The 27,008-nt window shown below is 32.0% G+C and overlaps 1 protein-coding gene across 1 annotated transcript in view; it reads left to right on the top strand.

Annotated features, from left to right (window-relative positions):
* Positions 1-1,011: 1,011 nt before the first annotated feature.
* Positions 1,012-27,008, top strand: part of LOC118190864 (retinol dehydrogenase 14-like) — a 53,251-nt gene continuing 27,254 nt past the window's right edge. Inside the window, exon 1 of the mRNA XM_035361651.2 lies at positions 1,012-1,307. Coding sequence (XP_035217542.1) covers positions 1,154-1,307 — 154 coding nt within the window. The 5' untranslated portion in view covers positions 1,012-1,153. The remainder of the gene's footprint in view (positions 1,308-27,008) is intronic.

The raw sequence follows: 27,008 nt of genomic DNA, 5'->3' as shown, positions 1-27,008 counted from the left end.
ATGCCTTTCATTTATTAAACTTATGAACACAAATAAAAGAAACTTCAACTTATTCGACAGTTTATATAAAAAGAGCCTTGTCAAATATTGGTTTCCGAACATTAGTAGAATTTTTAGAAGTTTCAATAAAATTTATTTAAAGTTTACTGCGTATAAATTTTCTGTGAGTTAATAACATCGAATTTCGGAATTGTTGGCAACAACGTGAGCAAGAAAAAACTAAGTTACGTGAATTGGTTACATTGTTTACCTGTGTCTGTAATTTGAATAAAATCACTGGTTCTTATTCCATACGATCGTAGTAAGAAATGTTCGGGTAAATTGACTAAAATTGCCGTTTTTTATTTGCTTTCGAAATAAAGATTTGAAATTCATAAAAACGTTTTCATTAATTTTATTTATTAATTATTATTATTATTTTGCACTGAACTACTTGTACGTAATAGAAAAACCATTGTATAATTAAAGTTTTCTTTCAGATGATATTCCAAAATTCCATACGGGCTCGAAGTTCACCACGACCTCACTTATAAAACAAATTAACGATTTGCAGAATTTAAAAACTTATTAGCTCAATCATAAAATCTAGACACTTGCATGAACACGTTTTCTCATACTGTTAATTTCGACATGAAAGTTTTTAATAGTAATACAAATAAGACTTTAATTTGAGGAAAAAATGTATATAATTTTTTAGTTCAGAACTATTTATGTTGAAAATTAAAAGCTTGAAAAGCTTCAAAATTTAAAATGCAGTTAACTTGATAGTTTCAAAATAATACGAACTCCCCCTTTTAAGTGAAGAAAAGAATTTTTTAGCACATTTTATTTCTGAGAAGAAATAAATAATTCCACTTGAACAGCCCAAAACACGCGAAGATTTAAATTTCGACCCATTGCAGATCTTCGTTTTGCCGAAATCGTGAGAAAATAACGCAGTTTTGCATTTTTACTCTTCCATCTTCGCGCATGCTCATAGCTTATCTGTGGGGGTGTCGGTTATGCGCGCTTGAAACTTTCTCCTTGATCATGTTTGGTCGTGGAACTGCGGAGCAGTTCTTATTCTGACCATCGAATTTTTTTCTCTCAATTTTGCTTTTCAAAAAAAAATTTTTTTTTTTCCTTTTGAGTTTAGGTGTTTGTAAATTTCAAAATGTTAGAAGGTACTTTGTCCGTCTATGCTTTTATTGTGATTTTTCCATTAGCTGTGATAGGAGGCCTGATATTCTTAATTAGGAATTTCATTCGAACGACCGAATACTGTGACGCGGACGCTAGATTCGATGGAAAAACTATCGTTGTTACAGGTAAAGAAACCTCATTTTTTAAAAACGTCTTTGTTAAATACGTTACGGTTAGTTGCTATACAGTTAATATTTATTTGTTATTTAAATAAAAAATAATAAATAATAAATGAAATTTTTAAATAATTGTTAAGTCTTTGTTTAATAATGAAACCAACATATTGAAAAGAGTAATTATATTACAATAATATAAAGTTAGCGGTTTTCTTAACTAAAATGAATTTAATTTGATGAATTTAATTTCGTTTAAAATTTAAAGTCTCATTGTATTGTTAAAACTTTTATCAGTTTATTCACAATTGTATTGTTAAAACTTTTATCAGTTTGTTCACACATAAATGAAATTGAAACTACTCTTAGAATAATTTTTTCATGGAAAAATAATTCATTAAATTTTAGAATTTTTAAATTTTTATTATATTTTACAGCCTGAATATTGAATTTATATAAAAATTATCCAAGTATCGTTAGTTCATCATAGTTCAGTAATTTTTAAATAATAACAGACGATTGTTTTAATATTTTTAGTTTTAGAAAGAATATTTAATGCGTAGATTTTATATTTATTGTTAATGCTTGTGTAGTTTTTAATAATAATGGTATATTGTTTGCCCAGTATTAAATTTTATAAGGCTTGAATCCTTTATAAAAGTCCTCATGCAATTCTAGAAGAGTTTTGTCATGTGTGTCTTACGGAAGATAATTATTATTTATTGCGATTATCGATTTGTATAATGGATTTATCTTGTTTAAAGCTCTTAATATCTGATACTAAAAATATTGAAGCGTTGTAAATCAATTTATTATCAATGTTATAAGAAAACTGTGAATTAAAATGGAGCCTTGGCTAATAAATGCCATGGATCACGAACTGATGGATTCACGAACAAATTTTGCAAATGAAAACTGTTTTGGATGACGAAATATGTCTCGAGATACGAACAAGCAAGCGGCAACAAGTGATGCTTCAAAATGCAATTAATGCACTGAAAGAAACGTTTTCAGATGAAGGCAGAAGAGAACATGTTCCTAGATATCTGTTTCACGAATTTTGTTCTAAAGAGTGAGATACAAAGTTTCATAGAACATTATCACCCTGATAAGGCAGTAAGAACTAAACGTAGCATACATATTTAGAATGATAATACCATGTCTTACATTGGAAACATTTTAAAACACGGACAGAAACAAATCATAGTGCACAAAATTTTAATGGGACAAAGGCAGCGGTGTTAAGAGGAAGAAAAAAAAATCCCCACAAAGGCAAAGAGTTTTTTTTTTTTTTTTTTTTTCTGGAAATTAATCGCAAAGCTAAGTATGAAATAATAAAAACAAAACTTAGGGAGTAAACTAATCTGATATTTAATTTTTTGAAATACTATATGTCACTGGACTTCAAACTGTGATCTGCGGCACCTCGGAGTTCCGCGAGTCAAAATAAAAGTTTTAAAAGAAAATTTATAAAGTACTCAAAGCTAGTTGACTAATTTACTGATGAAAAAAAATCCATTCGAGTCCTATGATAAATCAGAAGGCTTGCTCAGTGAAGCAAAAGGAACAGTTTATCGCGATTCGAAACAGATTCGACGTAAAAATCTAAATTTAAGCAAAACAGCTTCTAAAATTTGGATTGCAGATTCATGAAAAGTACCCAGAAGTTTGTCACACAGCTGTAAAAACTTTAATGTCTTTCGGAAAAATATATTTAAGTTAATAATCTTTCTAAACATATGTGGCAACAAAAACAAAATATCGAAGCAGATTAAAAGCAGAATATGAAATACGACTGCAGATAACATTAATAGAGCCAGACTTTGACAATTTGTATTAAAAATGCAAGTACATTAGTGTCGCTAAATATAATGCATGGGTAAATGGCACATGGGGTAAGAGTTAATGCTAGTAATTTTATATTAAAACATATTAATAAAAATACAGCACTTCTATTTAATTGTAATTAGTTAAAAGTACCTACAACATATAGATCTGCTTTAAATATTATTTTGTGATATATTTTTCTAAGGGTATGATGGGGTTCCGCGAAAAGACCTTAAAGATCCAAGCGTTCCGTGAGTCGACAAATTTTGAAGTCCACTGCTATATGTGAACAATATTTTAAAATTAAAATAGTCTTATGCTTCCCAAATAATAATATAGATACCTTAAATTATTAATTTTGTTTAGCAGTTTCAAAAACATTCAAGTTGTTTGGTGAAATAATCATCAATAGATGTCAGAGAATTTTATTTGCAATTCTGCCGTTTTAAAAAACAGTTTAATTTTGTGACAAACCGTCAGCAGCATCTTTAATAACTATTAAGCGATTTACATTTAATGCTCTTAGTTTTTGGCAGATATCGGATTTAACGTTAACGATTTAAGATTTATAGAATTTAAAGTAAAAAACCTATACGTATGGTGCATTGAGATGTTAATTTTGGAGTGAACGTTACCGATATCAATAATCTTACAACAAAAATGAAATGTCTTAAGACCATTTGAGCATCGATTTATTGTATTTTACCAGCTGAGGTATGAAAAGAAAAAAAAAAAAATAATGTAAAAATTTTATTAATGTTACGAATCGTTTGAGGAGCACTTGTTGCAGCCGATTTTAAAAGATAGACATTAGGCTAAGATGAGGATAAAATGAATGTTTAAGGAAAGTATCAAAAACAGTTTTCCGATTCATTGAATATGCTGTACTTGATTTTATTCTCCTTGATTTTCTGTTGGATCTACTTTACCTGATTTGTATTGAGCTAGGCTGATACCGATATCAGAAATTTCTTTCGTTCGCCTTAATTCGAAAGTGGTTGATTTTGGGCAAGAATATTATGTTATCAATACCGATTTTTATTTGCGTTCTCAGAGAAAAAAAGCACTTTAAGATCGTCTACGGAAGGGATCATATGCTCCAAGCCCTATGCTTGGAACACCGTTGCGCCCACCAGTTGTTTGCATGTGCCGTTGCTTTGCAACCATGATAAAAACATTGTTTCGGTTTTCAATAAAATGTTATGTAAGTTAATAATTAATTAGAGGAGTTTAATAAATGTTTTTGTTTAATATCTGGTTGTAGCGTAAGTTTTCCGCCAAAAAAATTCTTAATAAAGTTACCTTCATTGCATGTAGTAACCACCATCCAAATCTATGATTTGCTGCCATCCTTTTAGTAGTTTTTCAAAGCCTTCGTCCCAGAAACTTGGCGGCCTCGAGTCCAAAAACAGATCAACATCATTTCAGAATGGAAGTTATCACCAACAAGATGTAGCTGCAAGTAGGAAAAAAGTGTAGAAGTCCGAAGAGCGATGTGGAGCTATATGATAGGTGTGGCAAAAGATCCCATTCGAGTCCGTACAGAGTCCAGCCGGTGAATGCAGACACATGTGATCTTGCGTTATTTTGATGGAACATTACCTTTTTGCACCGGAAAGTTCGACGTTTTCCCTTGATAGCAGCGTCAACAAGGACTAGCATCTCGCTGTACACCTTGTCGAGGGTTTTACTTTTTTCTAGATAATCTTTGAGGATAATAATTAACATATGCATGCGCGTACCACGTACATGTTTGAGTACACACAAATTTCATGTGCTATATTTAATGGTCATTTCGCTAAACAGTATTTCACTGGCTGCGAAAATGTAGATATTGGATATACCGAATTTTGTCTGTACTTACCTGTTATCCTGTTAACATAACAGGTAAGTACAGAAAAAATTCGGTATATCCGATATTTACATTCTCGCAGCCAAAGAAATACTGTTTAGCGAATTATAAATATAGAACATGAAATTTGTGTGTACTCAAACATGTACGTGGTACGCGCATGCATATGTTAATTATTGTGACATACTACGGCAATCCCACCAGATACAAAGCATGATCTTTATGTTACTCAAATTGCGCTTTGCGACGCTGCTGACAGGCTTACCAGACGCAGATCATCCACTTCTTCGGCCTGTGTTGTTGAAGTATATCTACTTTTCATCACAAGTGACGATCCGGTCTAGAATTTTGTCCTTGCATTGATATTTGAGTATATTAGTGCAAGCCCGAACACATCTGTCCTTATCTGCATGAGTCGGCTTATACGGCATCCAGCGATTGAACTTGTACGTGAAATTTACTCGATACATAGCGCGACTAATAGACATGGCACTAACGTCTAACTCCTTAGCAAGTTTTCGAGTGGTTGCTTACTGATCTTCTTCCACAAGTTTCTTGTCAACATCCGTAGACCGACCAGAGCACTCTCCTTCTTGAATGTCATTGTCCTTGTTTTTGAACTTTCGGTACCAAACCTTCACAGTGTGATATGATACAGCATTAGTACCTAAAGCTGTACACATTATTTGGCGACATTCTGTAGCTGACGTTTTGCAACAGAACTGAAAGTAAATGATGGTTCTAATTTGGTGGCGTGATAGTTCCATTTCAGATACCTTGTAATTAATGATAATGATATTTTTTGACAAATTTCATAACACAGTTTCCTAAAGTAAGTCGTTTTCTCTCAAATGCCAAAAATCGTTTAACAAAATAGGATTAAACACGCCAACGCGAACTGTTTGCGTAGATGTTGGGGTGGCTGGAAACTCGTTAAAACCCGATACTTTATTTATTTATATGTTTATAATTTTAAATGGGCAAAGACTTTGATCAGTTTGATCGAGATTCTCCCTTGATCAGTTTGATCGAGATTCTCCCAGTTTGAAAATCTAGTGTTGGCGTTCTAGCCAGTTTGTCTTTTTGACTCGGTTATTTGTTAAAAATTGGAAAATTTCAAATATCATTGCTTTCAACAATAAATATCACAAATCCTAAGTATAGATTTCGACTTAAAGGTGAACATCTTGATGATTGCTTACAAGCAAGAATATCAACGTACTGTCCTCATCATGAGGCCTATAAAATACAATTCCAAATATCACAAACTTTTGTATGTACTGTTTAATAATTTTTCATTTTACATAAAAATATAAGTAATAGTTGAAATTATAATTTTTTCTTTGGTTCATTTTATAGATTATTAACTATACCAATCTATAAATTTACCTTGAAAGAATAAATGTGCCCTCACCCCAGCGATATTCCAGAACAGGGGTCGGCAATCTTGTAGTGTGTCAAACCATTCTGCCAATATGTTTCGGATGTCGCACAGAACGAAATATTTGAAACAATTCTATTCACACCGCAGTGCATGTAGAGTTAGTTAATAAGGGGTCAACAAAACAGATTAAGAATTTTATTATATACTAATTATACATCATTTAAAAATATTCATTAATATAAAAATAAATATAATTATTTTATAAGTAAATAAATAAGCAATATAAATATACAAGTAAATAAAATAAATATAATTATTATATAAGTATTCCTTCAATAAATTTAAATAAAAAATTAAAATTTTAATGCGAACCTTGTTGCTGCACCGCTGTACTTAATATCGCAATATCAGTGGTATCAATTGTGATTTTCAATTTGCCACATGATTCTGAATGTTCATTTTTTAAACAGCTTTTTTTCTATACTCAAAATATTTTCCCTATGAGAAAAAGATTTGTTCATATAGATATGTAGATTTGTCTTTGGCAGCTGCGCAATGAGCAATTACCCAACTACATTTCGGTCGCTTAAGGTGTGGTTTTCAACTGTTTAACAAAAAGATGTAACTTGTTTGTTATATCCAGTAACAGCTGCTTTTATAACTTTACATTTTTCATCGGAATTCTGAAATGTTGACTGATGTTTTTAGCTTGAAAATGCCTTTGTGCACTTGACGAGTGACATACTACGCTTTCGCGACATAACACAAATACAGTACGATCCTTTTGTTGTATGGATCCATATTCATTCGTCCAAGCGTCGTAAAAGCTGCTAATATCACATTTTCTTTTTATTAGAAGCTATTTGACTGAATATGTAGGTATGAATTGTCAATTCATACCTACATAATAATTAAACAAATAAAATACGAGTTTTTATAATAAAACTAAGAACATGTCGTAAAGTTAAAAGTAACCTATAGTGTACAACGTGCGTCAAACTAAATTCTACTTTCTGTTGAAATTATACTCTACACCAGGGGTTCTCAACCGGTGGTACGCAAGAGAAAAAAATAGGTGGTATGCAAAGAAAAAAAGTATTTTTAACTATTCAAAAATTAAAATCTCAATACCTTGATTGAATTTTTACCATAGCACTCGTAAATTTATGCGATCTGAGCTTCGTTCAAGAGTCGTGGTGGTAGTAGTACTTTGTAGTGGTGGTACTAAAGGTTTTTCAATTTTTGTTTAGATGGTACGCGTTTGTCAAAAGGTTGAGAACCGCTGCTCTGTATTCGTACATCGGCTCGACGTACCGCACGGAATGAGAAAAGGCGTGAGGCGGGATGCCGTAGAGAGGACAGACAGGCCGCTATACCTTTAATTTTGGTGCAGACTGTAGAATGCCACTGAGAATTGTGCCGTGTGTGAAATGTAGCGCAACTGCCATAGATTGTCGAAGCTTGTTCTAGAATGTGTTCCGCGGTATAAAAGAGTTGGTTATACGTGGTCTACAAGAAAAATTGAGAGATTCAGCGTAAAGTTTGCATATTTTTTACAATAATGACTTAATGTGCTGTTGTGATTCTCTTTTTAAGTCGTTTGCTTTGTGTGTTAAGATGCGTATTCACAGGGTCTCTGTTTTGAGGAAAAAGTCCACATAAACTCGGTGACGTATTCCTCAGTCAGATCAGATTTTTTTCATTTTTCTTCCCTCCCTTTCTTAATGAAGGGAGAAGACTCATTTATCTGAGAACAAGCAGGTCCTAACTTTCGCAGGAGAAAACAAGACATGTGTCCTGGGCCTTTACTATCAAGGGAGCTCTTGTAATATTTAGACTAGCAATTTTGCATCGCATTTTCTGCTGTCCCGGTAGATTGACGAAACTTCGGGTTTTCAACTTTTAGCCTTCACTAAGGAGAAGTTTTTCAACGATAAATGAAGAGCATTAAATTAATGAAAGTTAAATTGGGCAGATTTCTTAGTGATTTTCAGCCTAATTTTTCTTATTTAATTTTATGTGATTATTAAATTTAATGTGTTTTCTTAATCTGCTATAGACATTTGTAGACCTTTATATGAAGAATCAACTAATGTTTAATCAGTTAATGTTAAGTATTAATTAGTTAATGTCAATCTGTTTTACATCAATGTATTTTAAATTGTTGAGTTTATCCTCACATTAGTATGTGGTGTATTAATAATTAATTTTATTTCCATTGCGTTTAAATGTACTTTGATAAATGAAAGGTTTCTTTCCTTACTTGGGATTTTATAAAAGTGTAAGAAACATACAAAATGAGATTAGAAAAAGAAGGTAAAATTTAGAATATCTAATTAAATATTAATTGTTTCATAAGAATAAATTAAATTTAATTAAAAAAATTAAATTTAAATACAAATTTAATTAAATATTCTTTGCGCCATTGCTGCAAGGAATGAAATTTAAATTTAAACAAATTTAAATTTAAATTTTAACAAACACGTATAAAAAGTAAAAAAGCAAATTTAAAGCCTAAAAAAAGAAAAAAAGCCAAAATAATTTTTAAAAAAATTTTAAAAAAATGTACAAACATATAAAAGATTTAATTCTCGAAATAATCTACAATATCATTTAAATTCAGAAGCATAAGCAAATCAAGTGCAAAACCAATCCATGAAAATAAATTCACTAATTTAGCAAATTAAAATTAAACTAAACAATTTTTTTAAAAATGCATAAGTGAATGACTGTTGAACACCAGAAAAATCTCTATTATTAAAAGATGAAGAATCTGTATGTATATATGTACACTGCGAAAAAAAAAGGGGGGACAGTTCTATATCTTCCGTTCTGGTAGGCCGATTGACGAAATTCAACTTGCGTTTTTCATATCTTGAAAGCTCGACTTAGGATAGGTATTAGACTTATATATATCATTGTTCTAATATAGGTATTTTGACACAAAAACGGACTTTTCCTGAAATGACATGCCAGGTTTTTTTTTGCTATTTCGATTTTACGGCTCAAATTACTCCAATACCTATATTAGAAATATACCTATGTTAGAACAATGCTATCCCAAGTTTTGTAAAAATCGCAAGAGTAGTTTTTAAAAATGTATGTCTCAGAATTTTAGCTCCTCAATGTTAATTGAATTTTGTATATATTTGTTAATATCTATTTTTTTTATTAAACTTCTTTGATTTTTCCTTTCACATTTCAAAATTTAGGTTCATTCCAAATAAAATTCGCGAATTTTTTATGATTTATTTTAAACATTTGATTTTAAATAATTTTTATAAATTTTTCGAAAATTTTGAATTAGAATCTATACAATTTTTAACATTATCTTAAAGTAGATGTATGTATAGGCACAAATGCAGAAAATTATTTTTTTTTTCAAAATTATCCAAGATGTGCATGAATTTACATATTAGTGCGTTTTGAAATTTGGCATATTTGATATAAGCGATAATAACTCCAGATGTGGTTTACGCACATTGTTAAAATTATTTGAAAGTATGAACGGTGACTATTTACCAGATTTTACAAAATTTAATATTTAGGCATAATTTGAGTCGTAAAATCGAAGTATGGAAAAAAAGTGGCATGCCATTTCAGAAAAAGTCCGATTTTATGTCAAAATACCTATGTTAGAACAATGCTGTATATAAATGTAATATATATATTAAGTCGCGCTTTCGAGACATGAAAAACGCAGTTTGAATTTCGTCAATCGGCCCAGTAGAACGGGAGATACAGAACTGTCCCTCCCTTTTTTCCCCGCAGTGTACGTAATATGGAAGAAATATACAGTGAGTTCGTAAGGTCATGGTGCACTTTTGATCTGTCACAGAAGAGCAACAAAACAAAATAGAAATGTGAACTCTTCACCAAACAAAAGGAAAACTTTAAGTTTTCGTAGTACGATGTGCAAGCATGTGCACACACAGCTGATGACGCAACACTGCGAACTGCGAAGCAGCAAGTCAGCCCATCCAGGCCCACGTCACTTGAGATGTGGACCGTACAGAGGAAAGTTCAGTGTGTTCTGTGGCTTGCCAAATTCGAATTCGTGACAAAAGTGCAACGTGAATATCATCGCTTGTATAACGAACCGCCACCTCATAGGAATAACATTAATCGGTGGGATAAGTAGTTGGAGGATACCGGCAGTTTGTTGGACAAATCCCGTTTTCGCAGTTGGCAAGCCATCGGTCAGTGACGAGTCTGTAGAAGCTATATGGAAAAGTTACCTAAGAAGCCCTTACAAACTGCAGCTGTTGCATGCTATCAAACCAACGGATAGACCCAAAGGATTCGCGTTTGCTACAGATATGCATCATGAGATCGACAATGACAACCAATTTCTGCAAACGATTGTGCTTAGCGATGAGGCGACATACCATGTTAGCGGACATTTTCATCACCATAGCATCCGAATATGGGCTGCTGAAAATCCTCATGCCTATTTAGAGTACGAACGTAACAGCCCTAAAGGGAACGTGTGGTGTGGCCTGATGCATGATAAAGTGATAAGACCATTTTTCTTTGCGGAGAAGACTGTACGGCATGGATGGAGCCCACATCGAACTGCACTGAATAGGTATAAAACTTGAAGAGGTTTTCTTTTGTTTGGTGAAGATTTCCCATTTCTATCGTGTTTTGTTGCTTTCCTGTGACCGATCAAAAGTGTACCATAACTTTACAGACGCACTATATATGTTTATTTTTCGCATTGTGGAAAATCGGTTAAAGCTGGTAGTTTTGAACACAGGTAGCCCGCTACCCGAAAATGTGCACCTTGTAGCCCGAATTTTGAATTTTAAGTGTGCATTTTATTTCATATTGCGAATTTAAGGAAGTGTTGATTAACAAATTCTGCGATTTGAAAGAGAGCAGTGGCAATACTTCTCTAAATAAAACATTTTTATCTCTAACGCGTCCGATTATTGATATTCGACAAAATGCAAGATATTAATTTTTAAGATTTATTCAACACATTCGGGTATTTAAAATCAATGTGCTGCTACTGTTTGAAATAAAATTCTTTTCCCTTCCATGTGCTGACGTGTTGCTATTCAATAATGCGTAAGACATTTAACTTTCAAATGTTATCTGTCTGTTATTAGATTAATAAACTAAGTGATTAAAAAGCAATAAACGCTGTTTTTAAGAATATCTTTTCTGCTTTTTATCTGACTGATTTAAATAAAAATGCATTTAAATCATAAGATGTCTGATTAGAAATAGTAAGTATATTTAGGAAATTACGTTGACTGGATTCATTTAAAACAGCACATATTTTTCTTTTTTCATAAGAACTGTTCAAGGGGCTTACGCCGCTAAAATTATTAAATAGTTAAATCACGCATAATAAAGCGAACATAAATTGAGCTCTTTTCGAATAGTGCCTTCGCGCAGAGCTAAAACCTCCTGAAATCTCCCATTTTTGACCCGAGATCCTTCCTTTTTTTTTTTTTTTTTCCATATTTCAAGCTTGGCAGCTATTTAAAATACGTAAAATTAGATGTAATTTTGTTTTAGTTTTGTGATTTAAAAATATAAAAGTAGAAGTCGGAATTAAAAAATTAAAAAATTGTACTAGCTGAGTGGAAATCTTTACTTTCCTTTACAATACTAACAGATTAGTACTAATTAAAAAATAATGAATGTTATATTAATATAGTTTTATTATTTCAAACTACTAAACTTGTTGCTATAGAATCAGGGTCATTCTGTAATAAGACTGTTTGTTTTAGAGCAGACATTTTCAATCATTTTTTTTTTTAATTATGTAAAACATTTTATGTATATTGTGGATTTTTAATTTTTAAGAGCAATCTTACTTTAGGATTAACTAATGAAAAATAAGAGTAATTACACATGATTTAATAGAGTATAAATAAAAAAAAAGATAATTATTACTTGCTGAAGTACTCAGCGTCGCCCCGGCTTTACACAGAGTGAGAAGCTTCAGTTAGGGGAATAGGAATAGGTTTTCCTAAATCTCAGATAGACAGGGATTTCTCTCTTATTCCTTGGTTCAGGGTGAATTATGCAAAATTTGACTAAGCAATAAAGGGAAAAAATTGCAGAGCAGTGTAGAACTATCATAGTGACACGTAACTGTTTTACTAAGAACTGGTGATTGTCTTGTTATCGGTTATGTCTTTTTTTGGAAATAAACTTTCGGAAAGTCACCATTCGTTTGTGCCAATTTCTTCAATGTTTTCGACGAACATCAAAGGCCTAAGAGCATTTCTTTGTCTTAAGCTAAGGTGTAAAGAAAATAAAACAAGAATATGCGATACAAGATACAAGTATTTACAACAGTATGTACAATGAAGACATGTGATGGGAGTGACGTTATCATGAATAACAAGATTTCAAAAAAAGTAAAAATGTCTTGAATGTGGACTCCGTTATGTAGTTTTTCGAAATCTTAGGTAGATAGGTTTTTCTTGGTTTGAGGTTCAGGATGTGCAAAATTTTATCAAGAACGTAATAAAACTGCAGATTTGTACGAATTATACGCACTCAACCAAATAAACGGACACTCTTCTTTATAAATGATTTTAATGAATCCAGACTAGTGTAGTTTCAGGTGTCCAGCTAGTAACTAATAATAATTGAAATGAATCTGCCTTTATTGCTTTTAAGTCGCTTAGTTTGTTAATTAATAATAAAATAAATTTGAAAGAAAAATTTAGATGCGCTTTGCTGAACAATAAAACTGACGCGTGGAAAATATATTCATTTTAACTCGGGGAGTGGCAACACATTTCTTCTAAATCAGTGAATTAGTTTAGTTGATTCGAAACACAAATGTATTGCGAATGATAACACACTTCCTTGATATTGCAGAGTTTTTTGATTAAATTTCAAACACAAATATCTCACTCTTCGTAGAGTGGCAACATAAATCTTTAAATATGACCCACTGTCCTTACTACGCTATATTATCGACAATCTACACTATTAAAATCTGTGCGCCTCTTTTTGTTTGATTGTTTGTTTGTTTGCCACATTATCTCCTTCGGAAGAGCTGGGAGTTGGAGTTTTGAAAGATTCCAAAAATTCGTGGGAGCCATTTCGACCATTCTCATCTTTCTTCGTACGAGTTTAATTATCTGAGATATTAATTAAAAATTGTGAAAACACTAATTTTCGCGCTTAATTTTCGGAGTGGCAACAGTCTTGCCCGTTGGCATATTTCACAAGTGCACATCTGTGAAGCCACCGAGGGAGTGGTTTCTAGGATGGACGAATGGGCATCCAGTAATATTTCTGTCATATCACATGACCTTTCGCGTGCTTTAAGATTTAAGCAAGATGGTTGAAAATATTCTGCCACGCAATTTTCTGTACAAAAAATTAAAGCATCGTCGATTTCTTCTGAAACTTTTGATTGTGAAATTGGATCAAATATAAGCAATTGTGTAGATTTCACTACCTGGTTGAAGGAATTTGAAATAAACACAAACAAATGTTGGATACTCCTCAAAAATATCCATGCAAAATATTAATTACTTAATAAGCGGTAAATAATATGAAGAAAGAAATATGTGATAACATCTAAGCCCAAATGATATCTTTACATAAAACTACGCATATGAGAAAAATATTTATACCAATTATATATGTAAATAGAAGTCAGTAATTTTTATTGCAGTCTAAATGAAAAAGATGTTATAATAACCAATGCAGAATTTTATTCAAAGTGAATTTTACTAATTTGGATTCGTATATATTTAGTGTGTTAAATTTCACATTTAATGACTGCTCACTCTTACATGTACTGTCTACACAAGAAATACTCATCAAACTGAACGAATTTATCTTATTCACAACGAATATATTCAATTTACTTACGTATTAACTTTTAATGTTAACAATGGATATAATCAGATCATACGCAATATTACTCTGAATCTTACACTTTAAACAAAAGAATGCAAGCACTGAAATAAGAAACATTAGATTCATTGTAACAGTTACAGTCCTTCTCAACAGAATTTAAAAAAAAAAAATTGTGTTAGTAAATGCATAATATTCGAGGCTAATTGTAGCTTGTCATTTTCTCAATGTAAAGAGCGATAATATGCCGTGAACATCAATCCAAATATTAATACTTGATAAAAATTGCGAAAGTGAAATGTCAGCGATTAATTAAACTCATAAAACGAAAGTACTACGAGATTTTCTACTATTACGTCATACATTTATAACTGTGAAACAAATACACATTAAAACGTAAACAACATACGCTCACAGGCTTGAAGATTTAGCGTCACAAGAGCAATAGAAGATCATTGGTCCATTTTTCGAAATCCCTCCCTCAGTGGCTACGCTGATGTGCACTTATAAAATATGGCACCCGTTGGCGATAAAGTGCTTTTATGTCGAGAAGTGTTGCTACGCTCGTTTTCAAATCATAGAGTTTGTTAATCAAAAATATGTAAGTTTTACAAAGTATGAAATAAAAATAGCATTGCCAAACATTAAACATATTATTATTACATCAGATCATATTCAGACGTTGAAGAACGCACTCGAATGCATGTGACATCATTGTATGTCGAAAAAGTTTCATTAATGTCAGCATTTTAAATAAATATTTGCTGTTGGCAACTTTTTTGTTTCAGGTTAGTATAATTGACACGATATGTTATTGCCACGTTAATTCTTTTATTAATATTGAGAAAATATTGTTATATTACATTAAATTAAAACATGACGTCATACGTATTAACCTGAAGGGTCAAAAGTTTTTGTTTCCTGGCTTGGCAACAAAAAATTATTTACGAATTGGTTGTTGCTAGGAAAGAGAATTAACTGATTTCATTCATCTTGAAATATTTTTATAAATTTACTTTTCAGTGTTACATAGAACTTATAAATTTTACTTTTGCTGTAGCCTGCTCATCTGGTGAACTTGCCCGCTACTATAAAATGAAAACAAACTGTTGCAGATAGAACTGGAAAATATGACTTTATTAAATTTCTCCTTTCAATTAAACTTTTGCGTTAGAGCATTTAACTTACTAAAGCATTTATTTTAATTAATGATTAATTATTATTGAGAAATAAAGTATGAAAGAAAACTGCATTTTTTTCACGTTAAAGATTATTAAACTGTAATGAATAATAAGGACGATGTCATGATTTTTTTAGCATTTGCAAAATTAAATTTTAAGAGGGAGAGGACATAAATACCAATGGAATAACTGATAAGGAAAAAAAAATGATTTCTTTGTGATTTCATTTCATGATTTCAGTGTTTAAAAAAAATGAATTCTTCAGTTCTACATTTTATTTATACACTAAATTATTGAACTGATAAACTATTTAACTGAAATAATTTGATTATTTCTGTGTAATTTAATTAAGGTTTTGTGTAAAGTTGTAAGATCTGTCTCTGTTTATTCCAATTAGATCCTACAATGAACCTGGCGAATTCTCTCGCAGGCGTGAATTAATTACCAGCAGAGAAGAAGGATGAAAATAGCCCTTTATTAATTCAAATGAAAACAGAAAAGCACGATCTTCGTGCTTTACAAAAACACAATCACCTAGCGGTGAAACTTAAACGTAGAATATAAATCAATTCAAATAGTGCTAGATTACAGGTATGCTGGATTACAGGTAGTGCTGGATTACAGAATAGTGCTGGATTACAGGGTTCGTGCGGTCCTTAAACATTCTTAGGTTTTTTATGGAATTGATTTTTGGTCCTTAAAAGTCCTTAATTTCCTTAATTTTAATCATCTGAAATTTCTGTCTTATTTTTACGGCTGCTGTTCTGAGTGTGAATTATGGAGGAATATTTTTGACAATTCACTGACAAATATGATTATCTTTTGAATGGGTTCATGAGTTATAATTTGTTCCTATTTCTAATGTAAAGGGTGCAATACTGGAGTTTCTGAGTTAGGAGTCATAGCTAGGACTATTCTGAGCTAGGAATCATAGCTAGGAGTATTCTGAGTTAGGAGTATAAGCATTTCAAAGTTATTTCATTTTTTTCTAATGATGAGCATTTAAACAACTTTCTGCTTTTGAGGATGTGAATTCTTTATTAAATGGCTCTAAATTTGGCGACTTATCAACATTTTGGTGATTTTTAAGATTAATTTCTGTAGAAAATTTTTAATCCGGAGATCTGGAAATTTTTCGATCATGTCATCCGACTAAACAAAAGTTAGCTTCATTTTATTCCTATGTTTTCCGTGCTCTTCGAGTTTGCTCCTCCAAACTAGCCCTTGATGAAGAACTAAATTATTTAAAAGCAATAGCTATTGACAGGGGCTTTTCACCCAACATTATTAATCAAGCAGTTAAAAAATTTTCATCTCAACACACTAAAAGCCACACTCTTATTTTAGGAGATTATAAAAATTCTGTTGTCATTCCCTTCTTTCCATCAATTAGCTATAAAGTTGCACATATTTTGCAGAAATTTAACTTTCGGGTTGTTTATTCTCCCATCAATAAAATTCCAACTTCTATACTCAAGGACCCCATTCCGGATATGAATTCCTGGGGTATTTATAGGATTCCTTGCCAGTGTGGTTTAATTTACATTGGCCAAACTAAGAGAGCCTTAAAATTTCGCGTCAAAGAACATGAGGCATATGTTAGAAAAAAGGAAACACAGAAGTCTTCTGTTGCTCAACATTGTTGGTCCGAAAATCACACTTTCAATTTTTCTGCTGCCAAAATTATTCAAAAAACATCTTCCATTGGAGAACTGGATTTTCTAGAGGCATTTCACATTCATAAAAATCTTTCTGTTCTAGTTAACGATCCTAATTCCAATCCAAATTTGCCTTCGGCTTTTAGAGAAATTATGTTTTAGTTCTGGTTTCGCCAACAGATGGCGCCACTTGCTTATTCTTGTCCAGGCTTTCTTATCTTATCTAATCATTATTTCCTATCTTGTTCATTTGCGGTTTTACAGCTGAAGATGATGGTTCGGTAAAACCATCGAAACTAGTCCTGTGAAAATTTTGTAAATATAACGCTGATTTTTGTTGTTTGACTTCTGAATTAGTATTTATTCGGCGTGTTATTGTGTTTTAACACATAATATACACATAAATAATGTTAACAAATGTTAGTTCCAAGAAATTTTTATTTTGAAGGCATAAACATTTTAATATCATTTAAAATTTTGTAAAAAGACACTAATTTAAGAATTTACTATGCTTTCATGGTACTACATCCTGATTTGCCATTTCATATCACATGACCCCAAGTGCTCACGTAAACTACGCTACAAAAATCTAATTCTGTCAGTAATTATCTACATTAATTTCAGTTTAAATCTTAATCTGGATTACAAATTTAATGCAAGAATTATTTCAATTCGTACGAATAGCTTACTCATAAATTATGTGAAACCACAGTGCTTTACTTGAATAGTGCATTCTCATTAGAATTGATGAATTTAATCCTCAACTTTGCCTTTTCTATATTTTCGGCTTCGGGTAAGCGGTGTGATTGCATCCTATATGACTTAATCACTGTGAATGGCCTTAGGGCATAAAATTGAACTATCTGGTAAAATTTCTATGTAACTGTATGCCAGTATTGAAAGAAACAATCAATCTGATACGAAATGGCTGCGATTTGTTTTGAAAATAAGGCGTAAAAGGTTACCAGCAAGGAAATTCTGTTTGGCGTCGGTTGTACCATTTTTGGCGACTTTATCGTTTGCGCCGGCAAAATGGAAAAGTACCAAAATTTCTTCCTTGTAATTTTTTCATGGTAAGAATTTTTCCCATGTAATTATCTCAGAATATTCAGAATACGCCCCAGTTTTCTCTATAAAACGAATTTTACACCTTTTTCCAATGATTTTTTTTTTTTTTTTTTCCCAAAATATTTCTAGCCCTTTTTCTCTAGCAGAATTGGTAGGGCTAATTTTTCTTTAGGATTTTAAACATTGCAACTTGGAAAGTTTAGAAGGATTTGAAGGCAAGATTTACATACCCACAATTCCAGAAGGCTCCAGAAAAAATTGACTGAATGAAAATGTCTTCATTGTATTAACACATAATGGATGTATTTTACAGAAAGTTTGTGATGAATTTCTTATATTTTGGGAAATTTTTGGAAGGACAATGAATACATAATGTTTGAATGTTGTACTTTTGATACTAGAAGTCTTTTTCTTAACATATTTATCTTTCCTTTATTTTCTCAACTTTTTACTAGACACAAGTATGGAAAATATCAGAAATGCTTCTAATCTTTTCGCATGGACAGGCATTTATAAAAAAATTTCTATTAATAAAGAAGTTGAAAACTGACAGTTTAAAAGATTCACTTTATATGTCTCAATGAATCATACACAGGGCTGACGCAAGGCATTTTCCCAGTTGATGCAATCTCCGTGGATCATACATTCTGCTCCTACTGCCTGTCCTAAATTCTAAAAGTTTTGCTATTTCTAGATTTTGTTGCTCGGTGTCTCACTAAATTCTAAAAATTCTGCCTCATCAGCCCTGAAAGTAGGCCTTGCTGTACATCATTTCATATTTATCAGCTTTTTCTCTACATTTTAATTGCATTTGGGTTTTCAGAATAACAGAAATCTTTAATCCATTCAAAAAATTCTAAAGTGAAGAAAAAACGAATTGAATAAAGAAACTGAATACATAAAGAGGAAGAAAATTATTCTTCGATGATATGTACAGTTATTATTATGCAAATTAACCAGTTTTTTATAATTTTACCCTTTACTATAAGTTCCTCTTTCCGTTTCCTCACCATAATGCAAATCAGATAGTTTTTAAACTGCCCTCCACTTGGATTCTGCATTAGTTTCTGCCAGCTCTGATAATTCGCAATTATTCATATTTGCGTTATCGCCGCTAATATTTGAATTTGTTACGACGATAGAGTTACTGAACCAGCTTAGATTAAAATTAAATTGTGTAGTCTTTGACTACTAGTCTACATTTTTAGTTTGAATTTGACTGCTCCTGTTTAATTGCATCACTACAAGCTGTAGTTGATTTTGTCAACATAGGAACGTGCCTGCATATTCTTTTTAAATAAAAGGCTTATTTTAACCTTTATGTGACTTTGTAGTTACTTTCAGACATAGCGATAATCTGCTTCATGTCTATAAGAGATTTTCGGCTATTTAACTTTTAGATCAAGTAAAACCTCGTTACATACTCTGTTAAGAGACTGGCAAATTAGGAGATAGAGTACACAGAAACTTGTGAGAACTAAATGTTTTGTAGCAACATAATGTGCTACAAAACATAAATGTTTTGATGATAGAACATGAAGAATGATATGTACTGTGCTTAAACAGAAGGGATGATTTTAATAGTACTTTTTCAACAAACATTTAAAAAAAATAAAATTTAATAGTGGTCATATAAATCTATAATGATTAAGAGTATTTAACTACCTAATTTAATTATTTGTAACTAATCGCTAACCTTTAAAAGTTATCTCTGCATATTCAAGCAAGTTATTGCCTTTCATTATTAATCCTTACTATGGTCACGTGTGTAAAATGAAGCTCTGACAACGGTCGAGGCCACACAACATGAAGCTCCTAAAATTGGGCTCAAAAATGTTTCTCTGAATTTTCTCCTCATGCCTAATAGGCAGCTGAGATTTATGAGTACGACTTCGCAGTTGTTTTCATGAAGGGGAGAAAGGTAAATATTAAGTGGTTCAAATATGACTCGGCAATTATTATTATTATTTTACCAGAACCTTTATTGCGAATGAAAAAGACAAATGTATGCATACAGTCTGATTAATCTATTTTAGGGCTCTAGACATTTGTTCCTGTCGGGCCCCTACACGCGGGGTGTTACGTAGATTTTACGAGAACTTTCGAACAAAATAATAAATGATAAGTACATAATAATAATTAACAAAAATAGTCAATTTTTCAAAAATCTTTAATACAGTTTCCATTGTTAGTATAATTATAAACATGCGTTTGATTATTTATCGATACAATCAATTGAATTGGAACTTTTTGTTTGTATGTCATAAATTAAGGAAATTAAATTTATTCTGCTATATGTCAAATCCATAGTTTTGAAAAAATGATTATGAAATTAATTCAAAAATCCTTTTTTTTCTGGCTTTCACTTCTGCAAATTTATCAATTATTTCTTCGTAATTTATATTGTCCAACGCATTTTGTTTTATGTATAGTACAAATAAAGAAGTTAATTTGTTTGACTTAATGAGTTTCGTAAATAGTTATTTACGTGTATTAATACCGAAAATGAGCCTTCACTAGATGAATTCGATACAGGCAACTTTAAAAATATACATATTATGATTTCCGCATTTGGAAATGTCGATACAATTTTTGTAGATTTTTTTGTTTGTTTTTAGAAATCGTAGCATATCAGACGGCAACGTTAAATTTTGGCTTCTACAAAGTAATAGAAATTGTAGCAGTTCCTCATCCAGTTCTTTTGTGTGAATGTTTTCATTGTACCATTTTTTAGAAATGTGGTACTTTCAGATTCAGTTGATACATTGTCATTTGAGTTTGTATGAAATATTTTAAAAATCTCATTAATGTCTTTAACTTTTGTTACGTAGTTTTAGTTCAAAAGATATTTTTCACATACTACGTAAAAGTAATTTCACTTAAAGGCTTCTTGACCCTGATTGCATGAACTTTTTTCATCCTCATCATGATGAACTGTATCAAAAAATTATTTCTATTTTCACGACCTTTTATTAGTATCGGAATACAGTTTTTATATATCTGACGCGTTTAATACCTCCGCTTCTATTTCCGGAAATAAATTTCTCAAACTATTAACGTAATTAAATAAATTGTCAAAAATATTTGCGCAAACGAAATTGGCATAGTTGGGTTTTGCAAGGATATACTGCTTGCATTTATTCTGGAAAGAATTTTATCCCAAATGACTGTTAATTAAATGAATTCTAAATTATTAATTTTGTTTGCTGTTTCTCGAGATTCCAGTTTTACTGAACATTTCTGAGATTCATCTAGAGATAAATCAAGTAGATCATTTTTTATTTCGTTCTTGATCATTTTTTATTTCGTTGAACCCAGAGCGAATTGCTTTAACTGCATCAGCTGTACAAGACTACCTAGTAGTACATAATTTTTTTACTGCAAAATGTTTGTTATTTGCTGCAAAACATTTTTCAAATGTTCCACCTATGAGTAGACGCCGAAAAACATGTAGAAACGTTCTCCAATAAATTAAAATATGTTATTGTTTTGCAAATATGATTGAATAGCACTTACTATCAGATTTAACGAATGTGAAGCACAAGGACCTTAATCGGCTGCTGACGGTAATGACTGTTTTTTAATTTTTCTTTTTTAATTTTTTAATAATCAGACATATTTTCCTCATTGTCGTAGCTTTGTCCTCAACAGTTGCAAATATCTAGACCTAATATTTCAAGGTTCTTTAAAACTTCATTTTCTATTGATTCTCCTGTGGGCAAATAAATCGATAATAATCCAAAAATTCTGAGTATCCTTCTGTAAAAGTTGTTCATTTAATCGAAAATATCTTGCAAACATAGCAGTAAATTGCTTTACTTTTTGAACTGTATACTAACCATTCTCGTTCAAACTTTTCACTTTTTGCTTTATTTCGAATACAAATATTTGTCTTTAATGACCAAGTTACAGTTTTTCTACCTTTTGTTACTACATTTTTAGCGGTATGTACAAATGAAACATTTAATGTAGGTTTATTTTTAAGCAAATAATGTTGCATGTTTGTTGTTAAATTTAAAGGCCACAAAGAAATGCCCAAATTTTCCAAAACTGAAGTATCATTAACGGTTGTTTGGTATATATTCTATATCTTGAATTTCTTCTTCATCATTTGCATTTTGGTTTTACTCCACAATATCTGGTATGCCTTTTTCTTGTTTATTACTTCAGTTTCGGTTTCATTGCTTTCTGCCATATTTGCGTGTACTTCCTGCTGTCCAGAATATTCACTAACCTCTTTTTCTTTGCTTCAGACTGAACTTCCGCATCAATATTATCCGTTTTTGTATTAACAACATATTTAAACAAAGCATTTTTTTTATTATTTCTTTCTGCATTTTCTTCTTATGATTTCTTTTTTTCGGCACCGGAAGCGTGACCATATTTCATTTTATATAAAATACTTTTGCAGTGTATTATATAAAAAGATATGCTATGTTTAATATTTTTACTAGACTTCTGCGAACCATGCAATACACACCCAATATCACGTGTCACTCCCCACCTACGGATCAGCTGTCAATAAAATGTTGTTCATGTACAGTGGACCATATATATCAGTACATCTTAATAAAAAACAGGAAACCTGTAGATTTATATTAAATTTAAATTGAGTATATGGATAAACTTTTATTAATTTTGTGAAATAATAGGAAACTTTTATTTTGGTTTTAATTTTTTTTTTTTTTTTTTTTTTTTTTTCAAAGTGGACGGTTTGACTGGGTCCCACCCTAATTTCAAGGAGCGCAAATTCTCCCTTTTCCTCTCTTGCAACAAATACTAAGGTCAACGAACTACCGTCTATACCACAAAAGAAGCCCTTCTACCCAAATAAAGACGAAGGGGGAAGATCGGAATGTAAACAGTGGGATAGCGTAAGCGCGGACGTATGTAAAAAGGAACCATATGCATGCAGAAAGTTAATAAACCATATTAAGATCATAAACGGTGAGCAGTAAAAGCTAATATTATAAGTGAAGAAAGAGAAAGGAAAACATCCTACCTTGACCAGGGATTTCAGGTTATATCAATAAAGGATTAGTTTAAATTCTTGGAAGGAACAAAGACATAAACAAAAGATTTCTATAGAAGATAATCTATCTTCTACGTCTAATGAAGAGTAATAATGCTCGTCAGCGTTGTTAAAGAAATTGTATAAATAAGTTAAAAACTCCGAGCTTTCCGAAAAAAACGTTAGGAAAAGACAAATAGAGTAACTCCTCGGAGGCATATGACGGTCGAATTTCGTTTGCATGCAATACAGTGATCAATTACTTTTATTCAGTTACAATATGTATTACGGTAACAAAGGGACCGAACCAAAATGTCGGCAAATGATCACCAAGTATGACGATTTCTCGCCAAATTTGGCGACAAAAAGTCTCCAAAACTGTTGCCAGCTTGCCGATATCTCGCCAATTTAGCGAGCGAGCCATTTACACAATGTCAACTAGACTTGCCCCTGTTTTCTTATTTTCTCGGTAGGTCATCATTCCTCTCAGCTTTTCACGCTATATTATACAAAAAATACAATTTCACATATAATTGCACTAAAATAATATATCTATGTACAAAATTCGTAACAATATTTGTTTGTAACTAAGAAAAGAATCCAAATGACCGATGAGCATCAATCCGTGATGAAGATAATTTTTGGCAATTTGTTTCCAATGCACGGACATTATATATAATATAATTATTATTTGCTTAGGAACATTGGTAAAGAAAAAGTAACAAATGTTTTCTTCGAAAATACAGAAAGTTTTCATAATTTGGTCATTTTTAATATAAATTGAGGTAAGTTATTTGATGATTATGTTTGAAAGAAATGACTGGCAGAAAATTTTATATTTAGCTATTTAGCTGTTAGTATATTTAAATTACAAAGTGTAACCAACAAAGATGTCTTGCAAGTACCAAACGGGCAGATTACACTTTCAAGAAAAATGCTACGAACAAGTTAGCAGACTGCGTTCTTCGGTACATCTGTTCTGAAGATGTTGATAACTAAAAGGATATGCAGTGAAATTACTAAGATCTTAAAATTACCTGATTTTATTTTTAAATATCTGCATTCTCACTAAAACATTACTAGAAGTTTTGGAAAACTATTTACTTATGTAGTTAATGTAGAAACACCAACAATTAGCTAAGATGTAGCCACAATTCGAACTATGAATAAAAAAAAAAAAAATAAAAAAAAAAAAAGGGGGGGAAAGGCGGTAATTTCTTATATTCTCCCCCACCTAAAGAGTGACTGGAGAGAGAGAGAGAGGAACGAGATTCAGTCAATCTAAATTTAGGTGGGGATGTAGCTTCCACTACATTTTAATCGGCGCCGCCAGTTACACCATAAAAGCATGGACGGGGGAAGATGATATTTCTTTATCTTCACTTCCACTTAGCAAGGAACTGAGAAAAGAGGGCCCCAATCTGCTAAATCCAGTTTTGACGAATCATCATCAACCACCGGGTGTCACTGTAGATTTATTAATTAGGTTTTCGGAGTCGGGAAACGCGAAAAATTAATTATATTCACCCCTGGACCACATTAATTTTCGCGCCAATATAGATCTGTTGATTAGATTTTGGTAGTCGGGAAACGGAAAAAATTAATTATGTTCACCCCTGGACTCAAACTACGACCTTCCAGCGCTAGTTGAACGTGCTAATACGAGAGCATGCATGGAAGAATATGATAATTCCTTACATTCTTCCCTATTCAAAAGGCGACTGGGGAGAGCAGAAGACCCAGTTGACCAAATACAAGTCGTCACGCGATAATTAATCCAATTAATCCATATTTTCGTCACGGAGTCGGGATTTTAGTCGGGCGCCGTTGTAGAGATAGCATGAGAAATCAGTTATGCCTCCGCAGAGATTCGTACAATGGATCTTTGGACACTACTGGGATCTATTATTATTACTATACGCTATGAAAGCACATACAAAGAAAGGCAATAATTCTTTAAAAGTTTTGAGCTCTCTGCTTTCTTCTACTAATCCATATTTTCTTTTTCTTTAATTTTTCCACGCGTTCATTTAAAAATGCCTCAATGTTTTTCCTATTTAGGATATAGCCTTGGACAAACTTAGTAATCCAGAATAGTCCAGGCTGCGTGAATGGCAACCTGCACATTGAGCAGTCTTTGTAAACAAATTCCGCTTACTGTGAACGAACGCTGAGTGATTATTTGATTGTTTATCAAGCCCATCACTTTTGACCTAATGTTTATAATTATTATTATTACTTTAAAATATTCTTCAGTTGTTACCACTCATATTGATGACATTTCTTACTGATCAATGCATGTAGATTTTATTTTATTTTTAAATATATTAAAATATAATTATATGTTAACTTATGTAATTTTTAATAATTGCTAACAACTGTTATATTTCATAATTATTTTTGCTTAATTTTTTAATATATTTTATAATTTAGTTAGCAATTCAAGTTGTTTTTTTTTTTTTTTTGTCAGTATCATTTCATGACTTGTTCATTGGCTAACTCTTGTTTGATGCTAAGTTTGAATTAAAGAAATCATTCTTCTTCTCTTAGTAAGCTGAATTAAATAAATCAGGGTTTAAAACCATAGTTGTTTGCACTTTGATAATGAAGCATCAACCGTAGCGAGAATTTTTTTCAACAAACAGAGTTTTATTATTTGAAAATTTCGCCAGTGTTCTGTTATGGACATGCGCAGCAATCGATATTCGCTTAACATTAACTGACTGAATGTGCGGTTTGCCATAACGCATCCGAACCAGTCTCGGACGTCTGGTAACACTACGTAAATAATTCTTTCGAAGTATTTTTAAAAGGCCCACTAACAACCGAGTGGTAAAATCCGCTGAACACACACCGCCGAACTCTGGGGCTCGAGAGCTGGTGAACGGGTTGGCTGCACAGGCGCTTTCGTGGTTTTTCCCATGTGTAGTGTGGATATTAGCTAGTTTCCTTTAAAAAGCCCTTTACGGGGCATCCCTCCCTTTCCATGTAGTGCCTAATGGCGGAGCACGTTGTAAATGAAAACTAAAAATATTTTAATGATAATTACGTTGTTTCAACGGATTACAGATACATCAGTAATTTACAAGATAATTATAGAAAACTTTGAAAACTCTTTATTTGAAAATTTTATCTTACATCTTAGACCAGGGGTTCTTAACCAGTGGTACGCGTACCACTGGTGGTACGCAAGAGAAAAATAAGTGGTACGCAAAGAAGCAGAGTATTTTTAACTATTAAATTCAAAAATTAAAACCCCAACATCCTGATTGAGTTTTTTCTCTAATACTCGTAAATTTATGCGATCTGAGTTTTGTTCAAGAATGGTGGTGGTAGTAGTACTTTGTAGTGGTGGTACTAAAGGTTTCCAATTTTTGTTTTGGTGGTACGCATTAGTCAAAAGGTTGAGAACCGCTGCGTCTCCTAGTCATGACTAAGGAGTACAATCGGGGGGGGGAGGGTCGAGAATTGCTGCTTAAATTATCAGAAGTAAAACTGAGAGGATTTATTTTAATCAGCCAGGGTATTATTACAAAACTGCCGTCGCAAAATTTTTGCTTGAGGTCGCTGAAATTAGAAAAAGGCTTGGAGCTACTTCAAAAGTGTGGTGACTAAGCTTTTAGTAATAATTAGAGCTCTGAATATACGCTCATCGTTGAAAAACATGTTAGAAAAATTCAAGGTTTTGTGATATTCCATGAGTCTTACTGTGCGCTTTGATTTTTTCCCAGAAAACCTGGTAAGTATTGTAAGCTAGAGGTAGGGAGAACGTTTGTGTACAGGACGGGAAATAAAAGGCACTTCCATTAAACCAGGATTGGTGAAACTTTGATGCGATGGTGATTTATGAAAACACGGCATAAAATGTAAAGCAAAGATGACTATCATAG

Source organism: Stegodyphus dumicola, chromosome 9 (genome assembly GCF_044657685.1).
Source record: "Stegodyphus dumicola isolate Sdum_Otavi_A_Nest chromosome 9, ASM4465768v1".
Classification (NCBI taxonomy): Eukaryota; Metazoa; Arthropoda; class Arachnida; order Araneae; family Eresidae; genus Stegodyphus; species Stegodyphus dumicola.
The sequence above is the reverse complement of the archived record's forward strand: the minus strand, read 5'-3'. Positions and strand labels throughout refer to the sequence as shown.